Genomic DNA, 14,444 nt, shown 5'->3' with positions numbered 1-14,444 from the left:
CAGCTTTTGACACGTTGATCCTTTTGAGAGCCTTACAGCCTTGTGGTTGTCTCTTCGGCATGATACGGAGCTTCACTTTGGATACTATGAGCCTGTGATCCGTCCAACAGTCAGCGCTGCACATAGCTTTTGTAACCCTGACATCTTGTCCGTCCCTTCTCCTGATGATGATATAGTCGATCAGATGTCAGTGCTTGGAACAGGGATGCATCCACGAAGTCCTGTTATGGGTAGGGAGGTGGAAGACCATATTGGTGATCAGAAGGTCATGTGCTGCACAAGTTTTCAGCAGTAACAGGCCATTGCTGTTACACTTTCCCACTCCATTTTTCCTGATGACTCCTTCCCAGGCTGCGGCATCGTATCCAACTCTTGCGTTAAAATCGCCAGGCAGGATCAGCTTGTCTGTGCGGTGCACTGATGATAGCAGAGCATCTAGTTCTTTGTAGAATTTATCCTTCACATCCTCTGGGTTGGTCATTATGGGAGCATATGTGCTGATCAAAGTAGCTTGTTTTCCTTTTTGAAGTGGAAGCTGCATTGTCATGAGTCGGTCATTCACACCCTTGGGAGGACTGGCAAGTTTCCGAACAAGATGATTCTTGATGGCGAAGCCAACTCCAGATTCGCGACGCTCATCACTGCTGTGGCCACTCCAAAAGAATGTATAGTCTCCGCCTGACTCAGACAGCTGTCCTTCATTAGCGAGGCGAGTTTCGCTAAGGGCTGCAATGTCAATGTTGTAGTGTGTAAGCTTTCTGGCAACAAGTGCTGTTCTTATCTCCGGTCTGTCTGCCGTGATGTTGTCCAGTAGTGTGCACACATTCCATGTGCCAATGGTGATCAGTGTCACTCTGTTTTTTGTTTTTGTTTGACCGCTTTTATGGGATCCCCGCAGATGCTGGCCAGGGTAAGGTGAAGCAGACAATGTTTAGGGCACCTTTTCTAGCCCCCTCCTCATTCTATGGAGGTGAATAGGGCTGCTCAGTCGCTCAAGAAGACGCTGAGCTCCACTGCTGCTTCGGTCAGTGAGGAAGGGCCATTATACCTGAGCCACCTGTGTGCAGGTCCGCGGCTACAGCTCCCAGTGTATCCACACCTGCTGCTTCGTCGCTCGCCCATCGCCACGGGACTTGATATGATTTGATATGATATGATGTTGAGACTTGCGCGTGAATTGGATTAAAGTGAGGGAGAGTTGCGCGACGTCAGCCTCTTTCTACCCCCAGTTCCTATCTGTATCCAGTGGCAGGACAAGAGTTGAGACAGCTGGAGATAGGGCAAGGCACAGTGGATGACGAGGACACGTGTCTTGTCGTGCTCTTGAGCATTCCACAACGCTTGCTGTCACCGCCTTCCTGACTGTTGAACCAGGTTTCCTCAGTCAGCCGGATCCAGCCTTCGCATGCAATGGGTAGACAGGCCCTAACTCACCGAGGGTCTCAGACTCATCGGCTACCCTCACCTGGTTTAGCCCACCAGTCGAGACGGTTTCTGGGGTGTGGCCGCTGTCGCATGCTGACAGCTACTTGGAGCCACAGGTGAGAGCTGGTTGTCAAGTGGGGATCAAAGTAGATGAGCTTCTCCTAGGAGTATGACTGCTCCCCCATCAGAGGTACTACCCTCCCTGACAACCCCATACACCCCATGCATATGCATTATGATCCAGTCTAAGGGAGCTAAAATTAAGGTTGTCTGTGGAACCTTAATTCTCGTATTTCCTAACTTTTGAGTGCTTATCTTTGCAACTTTAATCATGTTCTTTTGATGTAGTTTTATGTGTTTAATATTGTGTATACTGTAGCTTGGCCTACTATATGTTTGGCTTTTCCTTTTGACTGTAGATTGCTTTATGCCAGTGAACACTAAGTTATTCTGCAAAAATATGTTGTGTATTCCATATATTGATGTTAAACTGTGGCCACAAAATATTAATTCAGTTGCTTTCTTACCAGGTTAGTGCTCCGAACAATTCTCAGCTATTTAGTTAGAGAAATTCTAATCTGCTTGGGCAAGTGTATTAGGCATTGACATGCTCTCTAAACTCCCTTATCATTTAATGAGTACACTGAGCAGTGTCATCAGACGCTACCAGTGTGGTGCTGTGCTGTGTTCAATGTTGATATCAGTCGACGGTGTGCGTGTTCCCTCTGTGTGCTGCAGATAGCTGACACAGCAGACCCTGAGAGAACTCCCAATGACCACAGACTCTTGTAAGGTACAAAGGCATCTGGGCCTGGTTTATTGTCAAAGAAACAGTCTCCAGCTCCCTGGATTAGATATCCAAGGTGCTGCTAAGGTGCTGCTAGCTAGTACATATGTGCTTCTTGACAATGGACCAACTCAGTCAGTGGTGGGACCTTCCACTGCCTCATAGGCCAGACAAAGATATCCACTCAAGGGTGCATTCTTATACACAGCTACAAACAAGTTATACATCACTCCTGACGTATGTATTGAGTACAACCCCTCTACGTAGCAAGTTACAATCCCACTACGAGGTAAGGTGCCGCCTCTCACCTTGTACTTGTTGGTTCGAACAAAACAACTCTATCCATCATATTACCCTTTTGGCCCTGTCATTGGGGTGGGTCAGCTTGTTCCTTGATATCTGTGTGGAATGTACAAGTATGCAAATGTTCTGATATCTGGTGTCCAGTACCTTTTAGGGATGTCTCTTTTTGCAGCATCAGCCCTTTCCTTGCCAGTTTCTATGAGCAGGGGCTGCCTCTGGCTCACAGCTTAACTTTGCTTTATGTTAGCAAAGTCTTGACCATTACCTTAGTTCATGCCTTAGGCCTCATACTGGGCCTCTGATAAGAGTTTGTTTCATGGCCTCATCTTACTACAAGCATAATATTCACTGCTGCCAAATATGACTAGTAGGCTTACTTAGAAAAGCAGGACACCTTGTTTTGTCTTGAATTAAAATGTCTGCTAAGCACTGTCAACTTCATATTAACTGTATTTTGAAATTAAACACTGGAGTCAAACAAGAGATGACAGAAAGGATGATACTGTTAAGCCCATAAATCAAGAACTCTAACTTTTTGCATGTTTTGTAATGTGCTTGTTGTGTAGAATCTGTCTAATGCTTGTGCATCTGTCTCCTTTCTTTTTCTGCTTTCCTTGGCTGGTTTCTGTTCTGCCAGCTGTCTCCAAGCCCTACACCTGCCACTCAGAGTCCCAAGAAACCTCCAACAAAGGACCCATTAGCAGATCTTAACATCAAGGATTTCTTGTAAACAATTAAGGTATTCTGTGACTGACTTTGAACTTACCCGGGTTAACTAGTACAACATATAAAACGTTACTACCAACGTACCACTCCATTTAAGTTTGAGTAAGAACCTGCAACTATTTGTAGAAAAATACAACTGTGAATGAGATCCAGGAGGTACAAGTTAAAGCAATCAAGTTAAAGCCCTTTTAAAAGTTTTTTTTTCAGGATGTGAGGTAAGTTTAAATCATAACTACTTCTCCATGCCATTCTGTTTAACAAACAGAATAAATTGGTAACAGTATATTGATTCACAATATGTGCCTTAATTTGCTAAGAAAATATTTTCTTAAACTGTAATCTCATACTCTATAAATTGAACAAAAGCAGTGCACATGTGGGTTTTTAAAGTTCATTGTTGTATCATTTTGGTTCTCTGTTCCAGCCAGTCTTCATTTACATCATTTGAGTTTGCAGCGTTCTTTTGTCTATCCACTCTGCCTTCATTTGATTATGAAGGCTGTTAGCGGTGGACTAGAACACTGGGGCAAAACTGAAAGAGAGGTTACTTTGCCAGAAGCAATCTTGTTTCTTTATGCTGCCGTTGTAGTAAATTTGTTTAATAACTCTCCTCTTCACATTAATTCTTGTGACCAGTCCTACACTGTAATCCTAATCTGGTGGGAGAAATTTAATTTGTGGCCATAAAACTGATTCGGTATCACTGTTATGAATGAGTGAAATTGAGACTCCCAAACATGTGCATTTCCTCAAAGGAAGCCATATCTCTGATAGGGATGGAAGGGGGTATTGGCTGTATTCTTCATTGCTTCCAGCTCTATGGTCTCTCCTCTTCTCCCTGTGGGGTGCTACAGAGCATTGCTCTTCTGCACATCATGGCATAAGGCATTGAGCAGTTCTATGTAGAACGGCCTATGGAAAGCATGGACTAGGGAGGGAACAAACACCAGTGAGGATACACTGAAAGAGAGAAGGGGAAACTAGGGAAGAAGGGAGCTGAGGGAGAATAAGACGCAAAGAGGAACAACCAAAAACCAATTTAAAAAAAAAAGGGAAAAGACAGTAACCATAATGAAACTTTCTGGGAAGCAATATGAGGGTTCAGATAGCAAAATATCACAAAACGGTTTGAGGGAGCCAACCAATAAAATTTGGAGATCACTGCAGTAGAGCAGATAGGCTATGAGAAATTGCGTTGAATAGTTTTGTCTGCCATTTATTAGAATTAAACAAGAGGAAAAAGTAGCAGCTTTACATTATCTCTGGTGGTGGTTTTTCTTTATTGGTCTCAGTGCAATCCACAGTTTATGAAAATTTGAGAATTGTCCTGATTCAGTGACTGAAGAAGCTGCACCTTTGGTGACACAACTATAGACCAAGTCAAACTGGGTTTTTCACAGAGTGGCTCAGCCAGTGCAAACTCTCTCTGACATGCCGTTGTCTACACTTGAGGTCAACACTGGTGCAGCTACAACCATTGCTGGCTATAGAAAAGTGGTTCTCAGACTATGGATTGGGACCCCAAAGTGGTTCACGACTCCATTTTAATGGGGTTGCCAAGGCTGGTATTAGACTTGCTGGGGCCTGGTGCCAAAGCCTGAACTCCACCTCTTGGGCTCAGGGCTGAAGCAGAAGGACTTCAACCCTGGGTGGTGGGGCTCAGGCTTTGACTTTGGGTCCCCAGTGAGCTCAGGCAGGGGCAGGTCTTGGTCCCTCCTCCTGAGACCATGTAGTAATTTTTGTCGTGAGAAGGGGGTCACAGTGCAATGAAGTTTGAGAACCTCTGCTATAGATAATGACCAAATCAGAGCTATTTGTGAGCATAAATAGCCCATTGTAATTAGGATCCAGTGTCTTCAAAGATCTCTACATAAGCATGATAGTCCAGTTGCAATATTGGGGCCCCAATTTGTTGGGGAGACACCTCCATCAGAACTCCAAGTTAGAAAATATCTGAATTCTTAAACCTTAGCCACTCCTTCAGTGAGTAGTTTCATAGCTGCTTTAAGATATAATAAGGGGAATATAGATTATTTTGTATACCAAGTTCGGCCTTAAAGCTGCTCTGCAAGCCATTTTAATCAAATTTGAGTCAGACTTGTTTAGCTATTCCTTCTGACTACGTTTTTGTCTTCACAGCTGCAGTTTTTTCTGATTGGATAGTTAAAAATGTGAGTCTGGAGTCTACAAATCACAGATTGATGCTCAGAGTTTCAAAGTGAGCCACCAGTACCAAACCCAGTGCTTATTCAGACTGTCTCTTACTTCCGAAACATGTAGCACAGCTGTGAAAGTGAACGTTAGGAATGTGTACTACCTTAGCTGTTATCCCTACTCTCTCTCTCTCAATTTGTATACTTGGGTTATTTGTGTTCTACAGTTTAAACAATGGATGTATGTTTCTAATGCCTTCTAATGCTTTTCTGAACCTATTCAGTGGGGGCAGATTATGCAGCTGTTGTGTGGTGAGCCATTTGGAGCGATGTCTGTGTTTTTGAAGGTTTCAATGTATATAACTTTTGACAAACACCTGAAATTTCCCTAAAAGTTCAGTTTCTTCTTTATCTGTTACAAAACAGTGTGATAATACCAATAGTAAGAAACACTTAACTAGACAAAATCTTTATGTGAAATACATTTTTCCCAGTCACATGAATTTCAATTGTTGTGAGATGTTTTATTTTTGTGGTACTGTGTATGTTATATTATAATTCAAAGTAATATAAAGGTAAATTTCCATAACAAATACTCCTTTCAAGTTACCTTACCAATAATGAAAAATCATATCTGAAAGAATACTGTATTTATCACTTTTTTAATTTAAAATATATTTCAACTCTGAGTTCTTGCATTTAAATTTGCTTATTTATCTTGCTAAATGCATTGAAAATAAGTAAAGGGTCAGTTTCTCTCCATGTAGTTGAAAAAAGCAGCCACAGTTGTGCTGACATTCTTTAATGTCAAATATGAAAGCACTCTTTGGTGTGTCTGTAGTTATAAAATTGTTGCATTTTTATTTAACTCTTTTATATACATGTTATTTTAGTGCTTACCTGTGTGTATGCCTTGAAGTAGTGTATTTCCATTCCCCAACTATGCTGTGAGTAGTTTTTGTACTATTTGTGATTAGACTTCATTCTGATCCAGGGAACCACACCCTTTACTGTACATATTGTATTTCTTTAATTTTTAGTTTTGTTCTCATACTGTTTGTGCTGATGGCTTGGCTTAAGAATTTTGACTCTTAAATGAGGTCACTGTTGATCAGTGTTACAAGTGGCTTGGCAGCTCTTTGTTCAAAGCATATTGAATTGGAAAGATGTTCACCTAAGTCTTTCAAACTAACTATTTAATCAACGTATGGTATCATTAAAAGTGATTGTATCTGAATTAACTGTGGGGATAACATACACTCTAATGGGGACAAAGTTATATAAAGCTAATTTCAAAATAGCTTTTCTTTGTATTTTGGTTTAAGAACCCAGTGCATGTACGCCCTCTGAGATGCAATAAACACCTTGATCAAAGTAAAGATGAACACTCTAATTGTCTTTCTAATTTTATAAAAGAAAAGATCCAGAATTATAGCCTCTAGTTCTCAATGTATTGTTTGTTCCACAGTTTTAAAAGTGCATCATTTTCCAAAAAATGTAGTGTCTGTCTACACCTGAGTCCCCTACTAAATTTTGACTTTTACAATCTGTTTCCTATGGCTAAAATCTTTCTCCTATTGCTCTGTGAAAGAAAAAAGTTAAACTGACTGACTAGACACAAAGTGACATACTCTGGACAAAGTAAGCATATTTTTCAATTGGTTCTCTTTAGTCTTTAAAAATCACACCTCTGTAATGTATATGACATGTAACACACAGTTTAAAGTTTACATGTCCTTTCAACTAAGACTGGATTTCACACACAAAAAAATACTGAAACATTTAAAAAACATAATATAAACTTTAAATTTAAGTCAATCAGTACTGTTTTTCAGATCAGTTTCTACTTCTAAAACTGGTAGTAAAATTGGTTTGAAATTGTCTTAGACTGATACAGTGCTGCATCTGTTTAAGGTAACGCAACTTATAGAACAACTACTATTTAAAATTAGATGCAACTCTTTGGACTACATCCAGCCTTTGGCTAAATGGGTGCAGTTCAGTTATTTTCAGTGGAATTGTACCTTAAACCAGAACTGAATTTGGCACTTGAGATTATTTGAGTCATTCCAAAATGCTTTGCAGCAAAGATTCCATAAGAATTTTAAATTTCAAAAGTTTACCTGGCAGATACCTTGGTGCTGGTTTCTTTCACCCTTATCAAACAGATAGATAAACATAGGCCCAGGCTCTGCGAATAAACATATATAAAGTTATTCACATGCATAAGTGTTTAGAAACTATGGGCTATTCTGCCAAGCTTGCACAGATTGTAGCCTCAAAAGAAGAAAAACTTTTTATTGTACCACTTTCCTTCAATTCATATGATGTAATGCCCGAAGGAACATACAGATGAACTCTACAGCCACACTGTTTCCTGGGGCAAAAATGGATACAATGAATGAGAGCACTTTTAGAGACATGCATAACTAAACACCAGGTAGAGATTATGTACTCAAATATATAGCTAATGACCAGTCATAACCATCAAAGCAAAACTTCAGCTGTTGAGTATCCAATTAATGCTTGCCAGGACAGACTGAATTTCAGAGTATGGCATACGTTTGACTTAGAATGTAAAAAAAGCATAAAGCAGTAAACATTCTCCCTAAAATAAGTACTTGTGTCTATTGTGTTGCTTTTTTAAATAAGCAAATTAACTGGATCTCATTGTACTGAAGAGCTCTCATTTTTCTGTTAACTTAATTGTTTGCTTCGTATGCCAAATGGTAGCACTTGCATGGCATATAACTTGTAACATCATAAATGGGACACTAAAATCTTTCTTGACTAGTGTGGAGAGAAAAAGGGTTGCACTAGATGCCTGACATTGGGAAAAACAGCAAGACTCATCTGGCATTTCTGAAATATTGTGGATAGAAAGTGGTCACTGATCCCTGATAACCTGTACTTGCTGCGTAGTTTATTTCATAGAGGCATGGGACACACACACACACACACACACACACACACACACACACACACACACACAACACACACACACACACAGCCACACACACACACACACACACACACACACACACACACACACACACACACACACACACACACACACACTAGAGGTAGGAAGACCCTCTTGTACTTGATTTGCAGTAAGAAAACAGGTATACATAAGCATGTGTTAAAGTCTTTTGAAATTAGACATGGATGGTAACAATTGCTCAAAATACCAATATTAACGGTTTGTTCTGATGTAATCAAACACTTTTTCTAATACCACTTATAACTAACACTTGTTTATGCTCCAGAAAGAGTTAATCCAAGAGGGATTCCTTGTAATGTAGTCCTTCGTAATACATGGCCATAGATGTATGAAGACAGTGTGGCCACTAAGGCTATGTCTATACTACCTGCCGGATTGGCAGGTGTGTTCGATGTATTAGGGATCGATTTATCATGTTTCATCTAGATGCAATAAATCGATCCTCGAATCGATGCCTATACTCCACCTCGGCAGGAGGAGTAGCAGAGTCAACAGGGAAGTCGCAGCAGTTGACTTGCCACCGTGAGGACGGCCCAGGTAAGTCAAACTATTTGCGTAGCTGAAGTCGAAGTTCTTAGTTGAATTCCGCCTCCCCCCGCACCCAGTGTAGCCCAGCCTAAGTACAGTGACCTTCAATAAATTAAGCTTGACTACTTCCTTGGGAAGGGAATTCTTATCGAAGGAGTGCAGTACTATCTCACTCAGACTATGCCTCATGAAAGGGGACTCTACCCATACCACAAACCTCAACTATACTAGATAGAGTCATCTAGGTTTGGAAGTGAAAATCCTGAGAACTGTTACACAGATGCTTTGAACATACGTGAGGTGGGCACACACTCTGAATCCAATAAGAGAAACAATGGTGGTGTTTTAATAGCCATAAGGAACAAGCAGGAATTAAAGTGTGGTGTGGGGAGTGGAAATAATTGGTGCTACTCTACCGAAACCCTTTCCCACATGCCTTCTTTTTTTCTTTTTCATAATAGGAGCATCTTCCCTGCTGTCGTAAACAGATAGTTAAGGGTTTAATGTTCTTCTTACCTGTAAAGGGCTAAGAAGCTCAGTAAAACTGGGCTGACACCTGACAAGAGGACCAATAGGGGGACAAGACACTTTCAAATCTTGGTGGAGGGAAGTCTTTTGTTGTGCTCTTTGTTTTGGGGTTTGTTCGCTCTTGGACAAGAGGGACCAGACGTCAACTAGGCCTCCAAATCTTTCTGAATCAGTCTCTCATGTTTCAAACTTCTAAGTAACAGCCAGGCAAGGTGTGTTAGTCTTATTTTTTGTTTTCTCAACTTGTAAGTTTCCCTTTTTTTGCTGAGAGGATTTTACCTCTGTTTGCTGGAACTTTGAACCTAAGACTAGAGGAGGTTCCTCTGGGCTATATGAATCTGAGTACCTTGTAAAGTATTTTCCATCCTGATTTTACAGCGATGATTTTTACTTTCTTTCATTAAAAGCTTTCTTTTTAAGAACCTGATTGATTTTTCCTTGTTCTAAGATCCAAGGGGATTGGATCTGGACTCACCAGGGACTGGTGAGGGGAAAGGAGGGGAGATGGTTAATTTCTCCTTGTTTTAAGATCCAAGGGATTTGGATCTGTGTTCACCAGGGAATTGGTGAAGTTCCTCAAGGCAACCCAGGGAGGGGAAAGTTTTGGGAGACAGAGAATGCTCCAGACACTGGAATTCTAGATGGTGGCAGTGTACCAGATCTAAGCTAGTAATTAATCTTAGAAGTGTCCATGCAGGTCCTCACATCTGTACCCTAAAGTTCAGAGTGGGGAAGGAACCTTGACACTTGCATTGCTTTAATCTGTGTAGATCTAGCTAGCATTTGTATGATCCACAGACCCGTGAATGCTAATGTTCCCCAATAGACTCCAGGGTCTCACTCCCTTTTGCAGTCTGTAGGAGAAAGCTCCCTAGCCTACAGGCAATTAAGATCTGATGGGATGCTTTCTCCCACCCCCTGTGGAAAAGGGCAGCCAATCAGAATTCCTGTATGTGGCAGGTATTGCAGATTTACAAAGTCTCACAACATCAGAACAATTAATTGTCAGTTTAAAAAAAAAAGACAACAATGGCCATTACAGTGCCACTACATAGGATGATAAAATAAGGGTTATTAAGCCGCCTCCTGAACAGAATCTAATCCACACGCCACCATAAAGGGGGGAAGAAAACCCTCCAGCTCCTGCTCCAGCTTCCCCCTTGTGCAGTATTTTATTATGGATACAAAAATACATTGAAGATTGCAAGGCACTCAGTACAGTAATGGGGGCCAAATAAAAACCTAAGATAGATGAGCAGATTTTTCCCCCCACATCTTCTAAAGTGTCCAGCACTGCTACTTAGGAGACTAGATGGACTGTTCTGTCACGCTCTTCTCTGGATTTCATGCTCCCAAATGCTGAACTCATCTTCTCTCCCTTCACCACCCCAATCCTGGGGCAAACCATTTTAAAAACAAAGCCTGCTAAATGTTGTTGCATATACAGTATCTAATATACATCTCTAAACATAGGTAACTTCCAGTTAGGATAACTTAAGGGAAAGGAGGCAGGAGAAAAGAACCAGGAAGTGGAAGAAAATGAAATTGCAGCAGCTAATCTGTACAAGTTCGTAAGATTTCTACTTTACAAAAGTTGCTGTCTCAGTCGTCTTGTGATCTGCACTGTTCCCGACACCACAGCTCGTCCCAATCCCAGCATAGTGGCAGATGGTTTGCCAGTCCGGCCTCCCTTCACAATCAATAGTTGATGGGACAGGCTAGTCAGGCTGAACAGCCTGCTCCACTGGTGCCACAGCAGGTGTAGTGGCACCACGCTCCTTGGCCAGCACCATGGTACCAATGGGGCCCGGTGGTGGCTTGCTCAGTGGCCGGAGCCTTAGAGAGACTGTTGGCCTCCCTTTCTCGGCCTCCCAGGAAGGAGTCAGTGGAGCATGCATCCCAGTTCCACTCCAGGAGAGGGACTATGTGGTGGGACCTGCGGCACCAGTGGGTATGCAGAGTACCACACCCTCATCTTCCCTGGATGCTGAACTCATCTTGGATCATGGCCCCTCCTCCGACTGTCCCACAGGAGGACTCTAAAGCCCACCAGGAACTGTTTGAAAAGGGTGACATCAAGCCTCAACCTTCAAACTGAGCAGGTGGAGGAACCGTTGGACTCCTTCAACATCCTTTCAGCTTCGGCACTGGGCAGGGTGGCTTTCCCACTTCAAGAAGGGGTGGCAAAGATTTTGAACGCCTTGTGGGAAACTCCAGCTTCCTTGCCCTCCATATCTAAGAGGGCAGAACGGAAGTAATTTGTGCCTGCCAAGGGTTATGAATACCTGTACATTCACCCTGACCCCAAGTCCCTGGTGGCTGAGTCTGTCAACCACAGGGAGAGGCAAGGCCAACCAGCACCAAATCCAAAAAATAAGAACTTGAGGAGACTGGATCTATTTGGGAAAAACATTAATTTATCTTCGAATTTTCAGCTGAAAGTGGCGAACCATCAAGCCCTGCTGGGGAGATACGAGTTCAATTTGTGGGGCTCTCTGCCCAAATTCGAGGACTCCCTCCAAGAGCGTGACAAAGAGTTCAAGTCTCCGGTGGAGGAGGATAGGGCTGCTGCCAGAGCAGCCCTTCAGACAGCTACGAATGCCGCGAATACGGCTACAAGGTCTATGGCCTCCGCAGTGTCCACAAGGAGGGTGTCGTGGCTCCTGCTGTCTGGGCTGTCCAGTGAGGTGTAGAATTCCTTACAGGACCTTCCATTCAATGGCAAGGCCCTGTTTGCGGAACAGATGGATGTGAAATTGCATAGCCTGAAAGATTCCCGCACAACACTAAAGACTCTTGGCCTCTATGTCCCAGCCCCGGCCAGGACCAAGTTTAAGCTACAGCAGACTCCCACCTAGGCCACTCACTCTAAATATGAGCCCCCTTATAAAAAGTCTAGGGACTATAAAACGCCCACAGAGACAATCCCAGTCTGCATCCCAACCTGGGCCCTCTAAGGGTAAACAGGTGGGAAAGTGTAAGTTTTGACAAGATCACCTGAGCCAAAACTTCTGCTGTCAGCACGAGTGGTCACTACACCCAGAGGTGGTGCACAGGATTTTCCAAACATGGGGTACTTCCCAGGTGGACCTGTTCGTGACACAGCAGAACTGCCGATGTGTCTGCTTCTGCTCCGAGGGGGGGGGGGGGGTTGGGCTTAGGGGACATCTCCGATGCCTTCCTCCTGTCCTGGTCGGGCCAGCTTCTCTATGCCTTTCCCGCAATCCTGCTGATCGGCAAGCTCTTGGAAAAGATAAAATCGGACAGGGCCCAGGTCCCCTCTGATCGCCCTGGCATGATCCAGGCACCATTGGTACAGGATTCTCAAGACCGGTGGTCTCTCTCCCGTGTCCATTGCCATCCCACCTAGACCTTCTTTCCCAAGATCAGGGCCACATCCTCCACCCCAACCTAGCGGCACTCCACCTCATGGCATGGCTGCTCAATGGTTAGGCTGAGAGGAGAGGACTTGCTCAGAAGGGTTCAGTGCATCCTCCTGGAAAGCAGGTGGCCCTCCACACATTGGGCAAAGTGGTCTCAGTTTTCCCAGTGAGCAGCTGATTGGGGCACTTTGCCTGTGGCGGCTCCAATTCAGCTCATTTTTAGACTGCCTCCTTCACCTTAGAGTCCAAGGCCTGGTGCCCTTGTCCGTCAAGGTACACTTGGCAGCCATTTTGGCTTTCCTCCTGCTGGTGCAGGGCCATACCGTGTTCTCCCATGCCACGACTGGCCGATTCCTCAAGGGGTTGGATCGTCTTTTCCTGTATGTTAGGCCCCTAGTCCTGCAGTGGGACCTGAACTTGGTGCTGAACAGATGGATGGGTCTCCTGTTCAAACCACTAGCTACGTGCTCCTGGTCACACCTCTTGTGGACGGTAGCATTCCTGGTGGTGATCACATCTTCTAGACTGGTCTCGGAGTTCCAGGCCTTGACCTCTGAATCCCCGTACACAGTGTTCCATAAGGATAAGGTCCAGCTCTGACCACATCCTTTGTTCCTCCCCAAGATGGTCTCCGCGTATCATATGGGTCAGGACATTTTCCTGCCGGTGCTCTGCCCCAAGTCCCATGCGTCTAGTGAGGAGCGCCACTTCCACATGCTGGATGTGAGATGGGCTCTGGCTTTTTACCTAGAACATACGCCATTCAGGAAGTCCTCGCAGCTGTTCATCGCCTTGGCTGAGCACATCAGAGGTTGGCTGATCTCCACTTAGCGGCTCTCCAACTGGATCACATAGTGTATTTGTACCTGTTATGACCTGGTGGGAGTCCCCCCGCTGCCAATTGAGGGCACACTCGACTAGGGCACAAGCCTAGTTAGCTGCGTTTTTGTCCCATGTTCCCATTCAGGTCATTTATAGAGCTGCCACATGGTTTTCAGTTCACACGTTCACCTCGCATTATGCGATTGTCTTCCAAACTAGGGAGGATGCCAGGTTCGGCAGGGTTGTACTCAGTCCCCAGTGTCTGAACTCCTACCCACCTCCAGCAGATATAGCTTGGCATCATCTATTGTGGAATGCACATGAGCAATCACTCGAAGAAAAGACAGTTACCTTTTCTGTAACTGGTGTTCTTCAAGATGTTGCTCATGTCCATTCCACATCCCACCCTTCTTCCCCTCTGTCGGAGTTGTCTGGCAAGAAGGAACTGAGGATGCGGGGAGCTTGCAGTGCCCCTTATACCACACCATAGAGGCGCCACTCCAGGGGTCACTAGGAGCGCTCCCCTACAGGTACTGCTGGGGAAAAACTTCCAGCACTGGTGCATATGGTGAGCACAGAAACCTATTGTGGAATGGACATGGGCAACACATCTCGAAGAACACCAGTTATGGAAAAGGTAACTGTCTTTTTTTTTTAATAATTCATACATGGGTTATCTAAACAAAACTCAACTAGATGTTTTAAAGCAAAGCCGCCTTTAATGGTGGCAAGGGTTTCTTGCTTGCTTCATCCTATCTATATGGCAGACCATGTTACTCTAAGTC

General features: G+C 43.8%; 1 protein-coding gene and 1 long non-coding RNA gene across 2 annotated transcripts in view; one reads left to right on the top strand and one right to left on the bottom strand.

The window, feature by feature from the left end:
- The window catches only part of SNAP91 (synaptosome associated protein 91), a 166,022-nt gene extending 158,039 nt beyond the window's left edge, over positions 1-7,983 (top strand). Inside the window, exons 29-30 of the mRNA XM_032806065.2 lie at positions 3,153-3,254; positions 5,381-7,983. Coding sequence (XP_032661956.1) covers positions 3,153-3,245 — 93 coding nt within the window. The 3' untranslated portion in view covers positions 3,246-3,254; positions 5,381-7,983. The remainder of the gene's footprint in view (positions 1-3,152; positions 3,255-5,380) is intronic.
- The window catches only part of LOC142046563 (uncharacterized), a 133,536-nt gene that overhangs the window by 43,864 nt on the left and 75,228 nt on the right, over positions 1-14,444 (bottom strand). The gene's annotated exons all lie outside the window — the stretch shown is intronic.

Source organism: Chelonoidis abingdonii, chromosome 3 (assembly GCF_003597395.2).
Source record: "Chelonoidis abingdonii isolate Lonesome George chromosome 3, CheloAbing_2.0, whole genome shotgun sequence".
NCBI lineage: Eukaryota > Metazoa > Chordata > Testudines > Testudinidae > Chelonoidis > Chelonoidis abingdonii.
This window is presented reverse-complemented; position numbering and strand designations above follow the sequence as displayed.